Source organism: Sminthopsis crassicaudata, chromosome 1 (assembly GCF_048593235.1).
Source record: "Sminthopsis crassicaudata isolate SCR6 chromosome 1, ASM4859323v1, whole genome shotgun sequence".
NCBI lineage: Eukaryota > Metazoa > Chordata > Mammalia > Dasyuromorphia > Dasyuridae > Sminthopsis > Sminthopsis crassicaudata.
The window spans coordinates 419524242-419540279 of NC_133617.1; the positions used below are offsets into that span (position 1 = coordinate 419524242).

The 16038-nt window shown below is 37.0% G+C and overlaps 1 protein-coding gene across 5 annotated transcripts in view; it reads left to right on the forward strand.

The window, feature by feature from the left end:
- Positions 1–16038, forward strand: part of UNC13B (unc-13 homolog B) — a 339532-nt gene that overhangs the window by 173269 nt on the left and 150225 nt on the right. For 3 of the 5 annotated variants that reach the window (XM_074280308.1, XM_074280310.1, XM_074280312.1), the window contains exons 8-9: positions 5627–5662; positions 14676–14913. In XM_074280308.1, coding sequence (XP_074136409.1) covers positions 5627–5662; positions 14676–14913 — 274 coding nt within the window. The remainder of the gene's footprint in view (positions 1–5626; positions 5663–14675; positions 14914–16038) is intronic. The other 2 variants (XM_074280309.1, XM_074280311.1) reach the window with 1 other exon arrangement.

Genomic DNA, 16038 nt, shown 5'->3' on the forward strand with positions numbered 1-16038 from the left:
CCTTTTGGAAGCTGGCGTTGGGCAGCCCTGTTAGTCCTTCGACAAACAAGACAACCGTCCACCAGTTGTCGAGCCATAGTATATAGGCCGGGGGAAACATACCTTGTCAGTATAGCATCACACAGGTTTTGGACATCCCAATGACTGCCCTGGTGCAGTTGCTGAAGGACTTGCCTCATACTTGCTTTGGTCAGTACCTCTCTGCCATCAGGTAAGAGCCATCGTCCTTCCGAGTTCTCAACTGCTCCGAAAGTTGAGGCCTTCTCTTTTTCTTCCTGAGTAAAACTAGGAGAGGGTAGACTAGGGGGAAGTACAGGTATCAAAGCCATTATATGAGAGATTTCCTGATCTCCGGCTCCCTTGGCCTCCCGGTCTGCTAATCTATTTCCCCTTTCCTCAAAAGAATTTCCCATCTGATGTCCCTTTACATGTATTACCGCTATATTCCTAGGAGTCAGAATATTTTCTAGTATCTCTCTGACTAGTGTATGATGAACCAGTTCTTTACCTTTACTGTTTACATATCCTCTTTCCTCCCAAATCCTCCCAAATACATGCACCACACCCCAGGCATATTTAGAATCAGTATATATATTCCCATCTTGGTCACGCAATAATTTTAACGCTTGATTTAAAGCATACAATTCACAACAATTCACAAGTTTGAGCCAACTAATGGGCAGGTAGACTGCCCTTGGTAACAGTGGAAGTTCTAACAAACCCATTTCTTTTCCCATTTACCATCCTAGAAAAACCATACATAAATTCTAAACAAATATTTATCATAACCTTGTGTTGATAACAATAAGGAATTTGTCCCAATGAGTTTATATCCAAGTAGATCTTTCATAAGTGAACATTATTCATACAAATCAGTTTGTTTTTAAAAACACCCAATGCAAATACAATCATATACAGAATGTCTAATTCCACACAAGAGAATTCAAGAAGTTTTGATAAGAGATTCCCATTAACTTGTAATGGGAGAGACATTCTGCTATTCTGAAACATAAGGTCTTATCAAGTATTCTGATAAAGAGGCAGGGGGGGGGAGGTTTGCAAAACTAAGAGGCAGGGAAACTGAGGCAGGACTGAGTCAGGACAATAATTCAAAGTTAAAACATAAGCTAGCCAATCATAGTCTAGCAAATTTTCAGCTAGAGTCCCCTGTAAAGGCCTTTTGTCTATTTTTCGAGGTCCTTCATCAGGGAACCAAAATGATGAGGTAAGCAAAGAGTAAGTAGTTTCCAATTCGGCCTGAACTGAAATAAGACATCAGTTTTTCCCAATTTTCTGACCAGTTGAAATCTCAGTTTCCTTCCCCCCCCCCCCGTTTACAGAAATTATTAGATTATACACAACAGACTAGTAAATTTCCCAAAATAGCAATAGTCATACAGTTTTATACAGCAATAGTTCTGTTCTCCAGGGGACAAAAAGGAAGCAGGATTAAAATTATGATCTTGGATTATGGAGCATTCTTTTCTAATAGTATTGCCTCATGTTTCAACATTCTGGAATCTGTGAGCCATCTGCCAGCCCTCTAGATTTAATATTGTTCTAACTTGAATACCCCTTCATTTCATCTTCTCTGCATATTTAATAGGGGATTGAGTGTCAAAAGTTCTTTCCCCACCATGATCATGCAAAACATGAAAAGCGCATCTGAATATAGATCTATAGTCAGGAACTTGGGATTGGGGTTCCAGAGATTGCCAGCTTCGTCTCAAAAAGAAAGGCAAAGTGGGAGCGGTCCTAGCAATGTATATCTCACTGACCACTTGGCTCTGATTACAAACATAAGAGGAAAAACCAGGGGCATGATTTAAGGCAGTTTTACTTCAGGTAGCTTCCTAATTTTAACCATCCCACCTCCAGATGGTGGAGTTTAACGACCTCTGCAAACAGTTATACCTGAATTCAAAACTCCAAGTAAATATTAGCTTCAGTCCCAAAAGATTTTATCTAAATGTAGGCTGTTCCTTTAAACAGTAGAAATAATTAATATCTAAATCAGCAAGGAGGTGCAGTTATTAAAAACAAACTAACAAACAAAAAAAAAAAAACCCACTATACTTAATGGGAGGAGGGACGTCTCCATGTGGTCCCCCTTCCCCCACACCACCATGCTTCCCGACCCAATATATCATAGCTCCATTTAAACTATTAATCAATCTTTCCTGTCCCATCTTTAAATATATATGTATATATTTTTAAACTTTACACTTCAATGTTTGCACGTAACTGACCCAAATTTCATAAAACTTAATACATGCCCAACAGAGCTGACAAATACTTAAGGCATAGCTCAGTTACAAATTACCCAATACCTCTAGCAAACATACCATCTAGGTAGGGAGATACAACCACAACCTCCCCTAAGTAAGTTACCAGCATTTTGTTTTAAAAACCTATGTTTTAACTAAAAATCCCAAACACAGCTTTAAATTCCCAATAATATAAAACTACTTTGCTATCAGATTTAAAACAATGAACTTCACTAAATAGCGGTTTCTTTCCCCCGGCCCATGTGGCCCTGCTGCAGTCAGGACACGTGGGAGGAAGAGGAAGAAAGCCACCATCTTCACAGGCTCAATCCCACATACTTCCCCGTGTACAGGGTTTCTGATCCCAAATGGGATCTACTAACAGCTATTTCTGGTCAGCTGAAACGACCCCTGCTTCAAAAGACCTAGTTCTCCTCCCCGCCCGAAGGCCCCTGGAAGGGCTAATGGAATTAAATCCTCTCAGGTCCTTCCTTTCAGGTACCATTTAATCCTTTTGGCACCACCAGTCTGCAACAAAACAACAATACCTTATCCGCTTTTTCTTGCTTTTTATTTTTCCTCATATTTTGGCAGTTTGTTCCAATTACTTAATTTATCTCCCAAGGGAATATCTACCGGTATTTTCTGATATTTTTCTCATTTCTCTCCGCGAGGGCTGGCTGGGACTAGGCCACACCCATTGAATTTGGAAGGAGTTTAACAGACTCCTAAACGCCCAAACACGCTAACCGTCGCCGGTTAACCCAGTCACCCAGGAAGGCCTAGCTCTCTTCCTGTCTACCGTCTACAGCCCCCTCCAGAACCTATAACTAGACTCAAGGGGCTTCACAGGACGCTTACCTCTGGGTTGCTGCGCAGCAAATTACTTGACTGATCTGTCCTCCACCAACCGGTTGGGATTTTCACCGCGGAGTTTCCCTTGCTTTTCTCTGAGTTTCTCCACTTCAGGTCCACTCTACGTCAGGGAGCAAGGAGAAGCCCCTGGATGCTGGCGGGCTGCCTAAATCAAGGCAGGGCGCCATCCCACTAGCACCCAGGAGTTCACCTACTCACCGAGTAAAGGATCCCGGACGAGCCCCCAAACTGTGTGGTACGGAAATGGTGAGGGAACACCATTTAATAAAAAAGCTGGAGAGAGCTCTAGAGAAAAGCAAAGTTTATTGTACATTCTCGCGAGAAGGGCGTCCCACCCTTCGAGTAGACTATCGAAGAGAGGAAGCGCCTCCTGTGGGCAGGACAGCACCTTTAATCCCTAACGCAAAACGCCCCCTCCCACCACTGACCCTCATCCTCATTGGCTGAGAGTCTTACATTCTAAATGCGAGATCTACCCATGAAATTGAACTTGACCACTAAGTACATAGTTGCCCATATTTGGATGAAATAGGGAGATGTCATAGGAGGGGAAGGCAATGCCCTTCAGAGTCCTTCAGGCCTACTCGAACTCTGAAGTAGATGAAGCCTTACTCGATTTTCACAACTGTCTTGAAAGATCTCACCTCATCTCATTCAGAATTAACCTGAGCTCTGTCCATTACTTCTTCAAGCAGATAAAAAGAGCAAAGCTAGAACCATCTTTGGTTCAGAGATTTGAAAGATGCCAGCTAAGATGCTCGCATCAGAGATTCTCTCTCCCCGCCGCTTTCGGTGTATATTTTCCTCTATCTAATGCCTTTTACTAACCAGACCTTAACCTTGCTTCCAAACCCTGCAATAAACATCTTTTACCCATCTAGGTTTTCGGGCCTGTAAATTCATTTACAGGGGACTCTCGCCGCCACTAGACCTGATTTAACTTTGTATCCTTGCACCGAATCCTAAGGGGGTTGCAGGGGAGCTCCATGTGACTCCCTGTACCCTGAATCCTGCCACTAGACCTCACTTAATCCTATTGAGGTATATACTTCATTATTAGGTATTTATCTCATGATTTGGTTCAAGTTACCTCATCATTTTGAGGTTCCCTATTACCTCATCAATTACCAATCATAATCATTCTATTTATTAGTTTTAGTTAACTGGTTTTTTAAAAATCAGAAGGTACTAAGGATGAGTGATAGAATTATTAGTTGGCAAGTTACTGAAGTGTCAAAATAAAATGCCTTAGTAAAAAAAAAATTGTGTAAAAAATTAGTGTGAACCATTGTTTAATGGAGTCTTTGTTATTAAAAGAGCATTAGAATTCTAAATTGGGTACTTTGTTACTGATAAGCAGGTGATTTTCTCTCTGGCGAAAACTGGAGATGAAACTTTTAATATGTATGCACTCTTACCTCTTGCAAAGCTTCTTATTGTTTGTGACAGTCCCAGCTACTTGTAAAATTAAAAGATAAATAAATGACCATTGTGGCTTTCCTCTTGTGTGGTATGGTGAGGGGTCACCATTTAATAAAAAAGCTGGAGAGAGCTCTAGAGAAAAGCAAAGTTTATTGTACATTCTGGGGAGAAGGGTGTCCCACCCTTCCAGTAGACAAGGGTGTCCCACCCTTCGAGTAGACAATCGAAGAGAGGAAGCACCTCCTGTGGGCAGGACAGCACCTTTAATCCCTAACGCAAAACGCCCCCTCCCACCACTGACCCTCATCCTCATTGGCTGAGAGTCTTACATTATAAACTCGAGATCTACCCATGAAATTGAACTTGACCAATAAGTACATAGTTGCCCATATTTGGATGAAATAGGGAGATGATATCATAGGAGGGGAAGGCAATGCCCTTTGCTCTAACTTCAGAGTCCTTCAGGCCTACTTGAACTCTGAAGTAGATGAAGCCTTACTCGATTTTCACAACTGTCTTGAAAGATCTCACCTCATCTCATTCACTCTGAATAAAGATTTCCTTGAATCTGAGGCTTCCTAGTTTGACTGGGGAGATCAATGTAGATAAAGAAGTGAGTACATATTTGATTGTGCTAAGAGTCAGCCTAGGTTAAGAAGAGATTTAAATTAAACGAAGCAGTAGTTTGTTTGGTTTTTTTTTTCTTATATCTTTTGGAAGTGATTTGGAAATGACCAATAGAAATATAAGAACCTCTTGGCGAATAATAGTCTTTATGATAAGGAGAAGGGTGAACTTATATGTTATGTCATATCAATGCTTTATAAGTTGTGTTAATTTTAATACTTGTGTGACCTTCGATAAATCACACCCTCTCTGGATTTTTATTTTCTCATGTAAAATGAGAGGGACTGGGCTAGATTTTTTTTTTTAAAGTCCCCTGTAGTTCAGTGATTCTATGTCTCATAAGGTATTTTACAGGAAAAAAATAGCCTTTTCATTATTTCTGAAGTTGTTTTTTTTTTCTCTTCTTTCTTTGCTGCCTATTGTGGTTTCTTCAGGTAATTGGACCTATCTGGGATGGGGAGAACAACCGAGTATGTAACATTTTTAATTTTTTTTTATTTTAAGTTTCTTAGTCCTTCCTTTCATCATCCTTCTCCTGCTTTTCACCTTCCCACTCCTGATCCCTGGAATCATGCTATTCATGCATACAAGCATAACATTTATGTCTCTTGGCATAATTGCCTAAGGATGGAATGGCCCATTCACTGGTGTACTTCCAATTTGTTTCCTAAAGGCTTTTTGTCTCAAACTTAAAACCAGATTCCCAGTTTATTTAGCAAGGCCTAGTAGTATGAGCCCACATAAGCCTAGGGAGAGCTCTTCTGCCTGACATATCTACAAGGTATTATCTGCTGCCAACCAGAGTACAAGTCACAGTATGTAATAACAGGTTCATGGTTTGAGAAGTTGACACAATGACTTAGTGCCTTTGCAAACTGCAAGGAGACTGAGCTTATTCCGTGCATTCTACCTCAACTGAAGAAAATGGGCTGAGGGCAAAAAGAAATGGCCTGATGGTTGGTTTTTTAAAAAATAATCCATTTGGCAAGAAGAAAAAATATATTTTTGGCCAAAGTCCATTTTTGTACCACTAGGAAAATGGCCCTCCTCATTTCTTCTTCAAAATAACCTGGTCTTAATAGACATTTTCCACAGCCTAATATGGCATCTTTGATCTGAGCACTCATACAGCTAGCAAAGCATGGCACTAGATTCCTAGTGCCAGACTAATTATATTGATTGACAAACCTAACTTGGCCATTGCACTGATTATGTTTGGGCCATTGGAATAATCTAACAGACTATTGCCAGAACATTTGTCACCATCATTGTAGAATCAGTCTTACTTGGTGATTTAAAGTTTTAAAATAGAATCATAGAAAAAAAAAATTGGACATTGAAAGAAAATATATTTGAGCAATGATTACTTATTATTCCCCAAAGGTAGCCTATGCTTTCTTTCCTATCTCTCTGCTTTCTCTTATGCCACATTTTCCTGTCATGTGCTAGGTCTTCCCTTTCCCCCTTATCTCATTATTCTCATGCTGGGCCCAACTCAGTTGTGACCTCTTTCATAAAGGCTTTTCTCACCTTTTACAGATGAAAATGGTAAACTCTCAAACTTGAAGAATCTTATGCCTTCTGTATTTATTCAGTTGAGTTCAACAAGCAGCTCTTGTCTGCTGGGCTTATCATTATATTAGAATCATTTGGAAATGGATTATTTCTTACTAGCTTATAAACACCTTAAAGATCAGTATCATGTTTGATATGTCTTTGTACCATTTAACAATGCTAGACACAGTATTTTGCTCATATTAAATATTGAGTAAATATTTGTTGGATGGACGAATAAATAAACAAGTGAATTTTCTCATTTGGGAGGTTTTTCTCCTCTATCTCTAGACTGATCATTTCCAAACTGAAGCCTTTATAATCCAAATATATGACAAGTCCCAGATGTTGGTTACACTGTTCTATAGGCCCACAATCTTTTTTCATAGTGGTATCAGGTAACTTTCTGAACAAGAACAAATCTCTTAATCAAACTGAGGTGAAATTTCTTTTCTAGTTCTTTCTTTGGGATAAAAGCATTTTTCATTTGGTCCCAGATGGATGAAGCCAAAAGCACATTGCTACTGAGGATCTTAATTCTCACTATTGACGAGATCTCTGAATTTGTTTTTTTGTTTTTTGTTTTGTTTTTTTCTTTCCCCCCTCCTCATCCCTGTTTCCTGAAACAGATTTAGCTTGTTTGCCAGTTTTCTCTCTTCTGCTCCCTCCCTTTTCCCTTTTCCCTTAAAGGTTCTTTCAGTTGTCCCTTATACTGAAATGGACAGACACCAGATAGCTCTGACCAGATTATTCAATTTAAAGCATCATTTATTAGCTGGCCAGCGACTGATCCCACTAGACAGGCTAGTAGAGATCAGCCCCGAACCTTTAGTGAGGTACACTTTTAATCCTGTTTACCACATCCTGGTACAGCCTTGTGGTTACAAATTTTGGGAATCACTGACACAATTTCTCCTTTACAATGGGGAAGTGTCTGGACGAGAGTGAGTACACAACAGAACCTTTTTGCAACGTAGACACCTACTTCTCGGAAAGTCTAGGGTCTCATGAACCAGGGGATGGAGCCCAGTCTGCACATAACACTTCCTTAATTTAGTTTAAGCAACATTTTCCTATAAGCCTGGACCCCTTGACCCAGGGATGAGGGTGGGGCCAGTCTTTTGTCCATTTCAATACATGCTCAAGGCATCTTCTATCAGAGTCTGTGTTTGTATCTCTGTTGTATCAACGGTACACTTCTCTTCCTAATGAGGAGTTATTGAGTGCTTGTATGCTTGAATATGTAATGCTCCAGAACTGAGAAAAGACCTTTTTTCCTGCAGTTTCCTTTATGTGGGCACTAAGCTCATAGAAAGAGAAACTGATTTTATTCCCTGATTTTTTTGGGGGAAGGGAGAGTGTAGGGGGTGCATTTCAAACCAACAGATGTATCAGGGGATAAAATAACCATAACCAAGTTTTCTCTTTGCTGGTTCATGTTAAGTTCTTGAATAGGTTTTATTGAACAGGTAAAAGCACAGGTTTCTAAATTTAGATGCCTTTGAGCTCTAGCTGCTTCTTATTTTAAGTCTTTGTTGTACTGCATGTTCCTGAAGATGTTGTCTTGTTTTAGCTAGTAAGCATTAACAATGTAAACTTCTTGAGAGAAAGCCTATCGATGTGTCTTTACACGTCTTCTTCCCTGAGATTTTGGTAAGCCTCTTCTCATTCTTTAATGAAGTTCATAGGAATACTTTGCAAATTGGAGAGTATATCAATCTACTTACCTTATTTACCCTGTAGCCCTTTGGGAAGTTATGTTCTAGTTATGTACACAAACCATTGTTGTCTACTTTGAAGAAGATGCCCTGTGGCTGAGGGACTTACTAGTCTCCCATGACATGCACTGTTAAAATACTGGCCCAGACTTGTCACGGTGACCTCACATGGTAGCTTCTTCCTTTCTTCCTGGAGAACAAGAGGAACCTTCAAGATCTCGTGTGCCTTTGAATAGATTGTGGGTCAGTCCTACAAAGTCAAGCCTTTGCTGAGATGATCCATTAATGCTCTACAAGTCATCCTGGGAAACTGTAAGCACTGTTTCAGGATGGGAAATTCAGATCTCAGGTAATGCCAAGTTTTATTTTACAGTGTAGACGTCTATCACGCTTTTAGGGTTCAATGGAAAGGATGCTGGATTTGGAGTCAAAAGAGCTAGAACAAAATTTTAGTACTGTCATTTGCTATTGGGGGGCCATGGACAAATAATTTAATCTCCCTGGGCCTCGGTTTTCTCATCTGTAAAATAAGTAAGTTCAACTAGATGATTTTTAAAGTCTGTCTCAACTCTAGACCTGTGATCTTTTATGTAGCTTCTAACTACCAGTCTCTAAACTGTGCATCTCTCTAACTAAAGAAGACATTGGTGGAAAATGGCATATGTTGCATGTGTTGTATATATTGCATGTTATTGTATATACAGAAAGAAGTAAAGCTGGAAGAGGGGTCCCCAACCAAGATCTGAAAGGTTGTCCACCTACATTTTTCGATATAAGGACATTTGTGAGCAACATGAAAAGTTACCAATTTTAATCATTCCCTCCATGAAGCACAAGGTTAATTTGATATATTCTACTGATAATACTCAGTTTTTGAAGCAGAAAAAGTTAATTTCCATAAATGGCAGGGCATCTCAGTGAATGATCATGGAGCCCCACCTCTACCATCTGTAGACTTTAAGTTCTATTTCAGGCATCAATCCCATAGAATAACCTATGATAAATTACTTTGTAAATCATAAAAGCTCCATAATTGCTAACTTATTATCATGACTAGTGTTGACTAGCAATTTGAAAAGTTTTCCAATCTTTTGAAATTCAATTTTTGTGTTATAACAATGCTCGTGGTTTGCTCAGCAGATAGCTATTAAGTAAGAATTTCCTTATGATATAGTCAGGAGCAGGAGGTTGTGTGCTACTTTGTTTGAAGGCAACCAAATTAACTTGATTGCATTCAGAAGGAGCTAACAGTTAGCCTTGAAGTAGATCTATGTTTTCATTAAGTGAAAACCAAACATTGGTCTTTTATGAGTATTCTATATCAAAAGCATTATCCATTTACTAGTTAAACATTGCATGTGGGAACAATGCATGATGGAGATATCATAGAAACCAAATTCCCCTTTAAAAGCCTATGAGTGTCTTTATTTCCAGCCAAGCTTGACTACTGAGAATTAGTCCCATTAGTGATTGATAAAAGAATTTTACAGTTATTCTTCTGTCAAACAGTCCTGTTGGGGTGAATTATGTAGACTTGCCTTGCAGCTTTTCAGGCCAAAATGTGAGCATTCCTCCTTGTTTTGGGTTGTATCTGTCCTGTCCTTTTCTTTAATTTCTAACTAGTAACCTGACAAAGAACTTCCTGGGAATAGTTTTCTCAGATAGATAAGTAGTGAAATAATGGTGTCAGAAATGACTTCCTTTTTAAGAGTGATAACAAAGAACTTCTATGTTGAAAAACGGTATAAATAACCTTTATTTTTGAACAGGATTAAGTCTAACTGTTGTGCATTTTAGCTGATATATTTGAAAAGGCTGCTAATTTACATTTCACCTCATAGAGTCAGTGAGAGGCAGAGAAAATTCTATTGAATAGTAATCTTTGTTGTCAAGTAAACTTGGCCATGTTTTCAACACATCTTGAATGATTTAATTTACTTTTTTTTTTTTTTTTTTCCTATATCTCCCTTTAGCCCAGTGTGGCTCTCCCTCAGAGTTCAGAGATGATTCTTTCTGGGCTAAGTTTAGAGTTGAGGAAACATTACTGAAGCTAAACAAGTTAGGTCTAGACAACAAATATCATAATGAGACAGTGCTAAGTGCTGAAGAAACAAAAAGGACACAAAAGACAGGCCTTTCTCAAGCAAGAGCTCATAGTCTAATGGGAGAGATAACAAGCAAATAACTATATACAGACAAGATACCTGTGGGGTAAATCATAGATAATTTCTGAGTGAAGGCACTAAAATTAAGAAAGACCAGGAAAGGAAGTAAGATTTTTGTTTCTTGAATTTTAGGCCTGCCTTAATTAGGACTTCTCTACCTCCAGGAGCCCTCACGGTTTTTCTGTGTATGCTCAATTTTTACTTTAATAGAATTAATTCAGCATATACATTTAAAGCAAATTTTGGTAACTTTATAATTTCATTAACATGAACATGTGAAAAGCACTGTCTTTGCCTAAGTCAGTAATTAGGCCTGGAGTCAGGAAGATCTGAATTCAAATTCAGCTTCAGACGTTCATTACCTGTGTAATCCTGGGCAATTCACTTAGTCTTTGTCTGCTTTAGTTTCCTCATCTGTAAAATGGACATAATAATAGGCAGGTACTATTATTATGTTGTTGTGAGAATAAGATTAAATAATATTTATATAGTGCTTTGTAAGTGTTTAAGCACTTTGTAGATGCTATCTTCTTCTATTTCCTCACCCTGATGCACTAAAGGTCTTTCTTTAAACTTTTTTTTTTACATTTTTTTAGGTACTAATGCAATATTTGTGCTGATGACCAATTCAACTCTTTTTTTTTTTTTTTTTTTTTTTTTTTTACAGCCATACATCTCTTTGATAAAATTCCATATGCCACTTCTTGCATGTGGATCATTTTTGGAAATATACTGAAGACTAAATGCACCCTTCACACACATCATTCCTTTGTCTTCTGGGTCTTTCTCATCTTTGATTTTTCAGTTGTTATTATGGTCCAAGATTTCATAGCCATATGTTATCTCCAGAAGAATTTTTGTATGTCCCATTTACAATCTGGCCTATTCTTCTTTTCATCTAATTTAATTCTGAACCTAACTCATTGTTCTTTGCAATGCTTGACTATGGTGCCTTGCACATAGTAGGTATGCAATAAATGCTTATTAAATTGACTCTTTGTACCATGGTACTAATAATAGGACATGGGGGAAAACAGAGATTTTATTATTTCTTCCTAAAAGTGATCCATATGACATTAATAATTACCAACCTATATGGCTAAATTCTCAAAGATTTTTAAAAGATGAAAGAGATTTTTCACATATATTAACAGAAGCCTTGATGAAACTATGAAGAGGAAATACATTTTTGCAAATGATTTTCTATAGTGAATTTATATCTTTACAGTTTCATAGTTGAACTAAAGGTTCAATTATTAAATACCAAAAAAGGGGAGAGCATTAGTCTTGATAGAGAAAAACAAAATGTTAAAGGTTTTCCTCCTAAGAGTCTTTCATGCACATGTCAAGATCATTAAAAATTCTAATCTTAATGTAATCTTAATAATAGCTATCTGAATACTAATGCCAGATAAAGCATAAAATAGAGTGAATATATACTTGGTAAAGGTTATTACCACTGAAATGGATGATGTCTTACTCAAAATGAAAAGGGATTCCCTATACTTTTTGGATTGTCTAGTAATTGTGTCTGAGATCCTACAGGTCTGTGGATTTCAGAAGGTCTCTGAAGTTGAATAGGAAAAAATTACAAGATTTTTTTTTAACCAATCCTGAACTGCTGAAATTAAGCATTTCTTTTAGTTATTAATATAGATAACAAATATGCTGAGAACAAAAAATAGTTAAGAGCTCCTGGACATGATTATTACAAAATATTACAAATGATAGTGTATGATTTATGATCAGGTGTCTGTAATGAGATCCATGATTGTTTAAAAAAAATTACCTTAAAAATCCTTAGGGAAGAAAAGGAACACACAACTAAAGAAATATAAATGTCCATTGTCCAGCCTATGACATTTAATTTATAAAAATATTTTCCTTTTCATCTATACCAAGAAAAGGGTGGACCAATGTAGGAAGACAGACAATTTCTCACTACCAACTCATCATTTCTTGTCCCCACAAATCTTTCTTGCTTTAAATGGAGAGTATATATGGTTTGTGGGACCGAACACTAGACTGGAAGTCAGACAATAGAAATTATAATTCTAGACCTTTTGTTTAATAAAGCATGACTTTGATGCTAATTGTGAGGTTATATGATTTTGAGTTGAAAGGTATCTTAAACCATCCACTCTGATCCCTTGACTATATAGGTAAGGAAACTGGTTCCTGAAAAGAGATTTAGAAAAGATCTGTAACTTATCCAGAATCACATAAAGTTGTCTTAGAGCTGGGATTTGAACTCATATCCTCTAAACCAATATCCAAGTGTTTTTCCCACTGCATTTAATGTATTTTTAGTATATTTTATATATTTACTATATTTTCCTACTATATATACTGCTAGTCATATAACTTTTGATTCTACTTCATCTGCAGACAATAATGTCTGTATTATAATAATAATGCATTACAATAAATGTATGCTACAATAATAAAGTTGCAATAATAATACATGTAAAAATAAACATAGGTTGTTTTTAGTACAATCCATTTTTGCAAATAAAGTCTTGCATAAATGTGAAATTTTATTAGTTAGAAAATTGTCAGTATATTCTATTACATCTAAAGATTTAGATTTTTTTAAAGAGTTATGTTACCCAAGGGCAGCTAGGTGGTACAGTGGATAGAACACCAGCCCTGAAGTTAGGAGGGCCTGAGTTCAAATCTGCTCAGACACTTAATACTTCCTAGCTGTGTGATCTTGGGCAAGTCACAATTGCCTCAGGAAAAAAAAAAGAAAAGAAAAGAAAAAAAGTTATGTTACTCAATGAAATGATTGGGGCCAATTCCATTGATCTTGTGATGAAGAGAGCTATCTACACCCAGAGAGAGGACAGTGGGAATTGAGTGTGGATCACAACAAAGCATTTTCACTCTTTTTGTTGTTTGCTGATATTTTCTTTTCTTTTTTTTTTTTTTTCTTTTTGATCTGATTTTTCTTGTGCAGCACGATAATTGTATAACTATGTATACATATATTAGATTTAAAATGCATTTTCTTAACATCTTTTAAAAAAAGAACATGAAGGACAAACAACATTAATTCTGGATAGCAAACCATTTGAAGATTTTGATACAAAGACTCCCTCCCCCCATGTTTCCTTTCTTAACCTGAATACCTTAATTTTGTTTTTTCAGAATTAATTTTCAATTAAGATTATTAAAATAATTTATCTTTTGTAGTAGATTCTGCCCCTTGTTTGTTTAAGAATACATTTCCTACCAAGCTCTATGATTGTTTCTCTTCTGATTTTTGTTATCATTTTAAATATTAAGTTTATGTTCATTTTAAATTTATCATGGAATACACTGTAAGATATTAGTCTAAACTTAATTTCTTCCAGATTGCTTTCTAGATTTACTAACAGTTTTTTTTTTTTTAATCAAGTAGGGAGTTGTTTCCTAAAGAATTTATGTTTTCTAGTTTATCAAAAAAAGGGTTGTTTCATTTTTTATGATTCCCCTGTCTGGTCTGTTCTTTTGATCTGTTTCTTTCTTTTTTAATCAACAACAAATAGTTTTGATGATTGCTTCTTTATAATATGATTTCATGTTTGAAAGGATTATTCTCTATTCATTCTTACTTTTTCATTATTTCTGCTGATATTTTAGATTATTTGTTTCTGCAGATGAATTTCCCTATGATAGTATCAAATTCTGTAAAGTATCCCTTTGTTTCATTGGTATGGCACTAAAAATTAATTAAATTTTAAAAAGAGTTATGTTACCTGTTGAGTTATGATCTTGGAAAAGTTGGGTTGTGTTAAAGAAATGAAACTTCTGAAGTTCCTCAATTAATTAGGGTTGTAATCAAATGAAATCTCTAGTCATGTTTGATAATTAGGGAGTAATGTGAGTAGGAACAAAGAATGGAGCAACAGAAGAATTTTTGTTGTGGAGTAAGTGGTCTCCCCAAGTCCACCTTGTAGCTCTTTTACATATTTTTGTGGGTTAGGCTTTGAACAAGTTGGGAGCCAGGAGTCCTGGAAGGGCTGGGACCAAAGTGTAATGTACTAACTACAATTCTTCCTCAGCTTTTGAGGATGCCGACAGTGCTGTGGATGATCGAGACAGTGACTACCGCAGTGAGACCAGCAATAGCATTCCTCCTCGGTATCATACTACTTCCCAACCCAATGCTTCTGTTCACCAGTTCTCGGTGCCAGCCCAGCTGCAGCAGCAGCAGCTCTTTCTTCAGGGCAGCTCTCGGAACTCTTGCAATGACTCCGGGCAGAGCTATGACTTTGATTACCCAGAGCGGAGGGCCCTCAGGTGGGTACTATGGACAAAATTCTCTGTATGTGAAGGTGTCTTTCTGTTTGTCTCTATCTCTCTGTCCACAATAAAGTAGAAAAAAAATCACTGCCTCTGGAAATTAATGTATTACTCATTAGAGGCAGCTAGATAGTTCGGTGAATTTCAACACTGGGCCTGGGGTCAAGAAGACCTGAGTTCAAATATGATCTTGGATACTTGCAATCTATGAGATCCTGAGCAAGTCAATTAACCTCTGTTTACCTTAATCCTCTGTCATGAAAATCCCACAGACAGATACAACAGCTAATCCCACTTCTGATGCTATTCTATCTGTATGATTTTGGACAAGTCATTTTACTTCATTGGACCTCGGTTAATTCATCTGTAAAATGAGGGGCCTGGGCCCAGAGAGTGTCTCCCCTTAATATCTCTATCTGTGATCCTATAATTCTACAAAAATTTCATGCAAATATGTCATTCATGGGAGGGATTTGGGAACTATAATTGGAAATTCAGTTGAAAATACAAAAATGTGACCTCCCAAGCTATGAGTGCTTTGTCTAGAGTATTTGGATTTGTTTCTTTTCATCAAAAGTATGTGTACATGGGAACATACTGAAAGAAATATCCCAAACTTATCTACAAGAAAGGTGCAGAAGGGACTGCATATAGGTATATTTACTAACTAGATCCTTGGCAATTTGTTTGTTAAAAAATAATTCAATCGAGCTAATCTCATCTGTTTCTGAAATGAAATATCTCATACTGTTGTCCATCTTGCCACATTTTCATCAGTGAAATAAAAATCTCAAGCTTCAATCTGATGAGCATCTGTTTCTCTAAGAGAATCATTCAGTGAATTTCAGGCTTCTCTAGTTTAGTATTTTCTGTTTTATCAAGGAACTTTCTTTACATGCCTAAATGTTTTTTCTTTCTAATATAATCATAAGAAGTCTCCTTGGACTTAACCCCCCTTTTAAACTATATTTTATATATACACATAAATATATACATGTACTTTTCCCATTACAGTATAAGCTCCTTGAAAAAATGATTATTGAATGATTGATTGATTAACTCAATTGGCATGTGTTTTAATTAGTTGGTCACACTTGGTTTCTATTGTTTTAATTGTTCTTA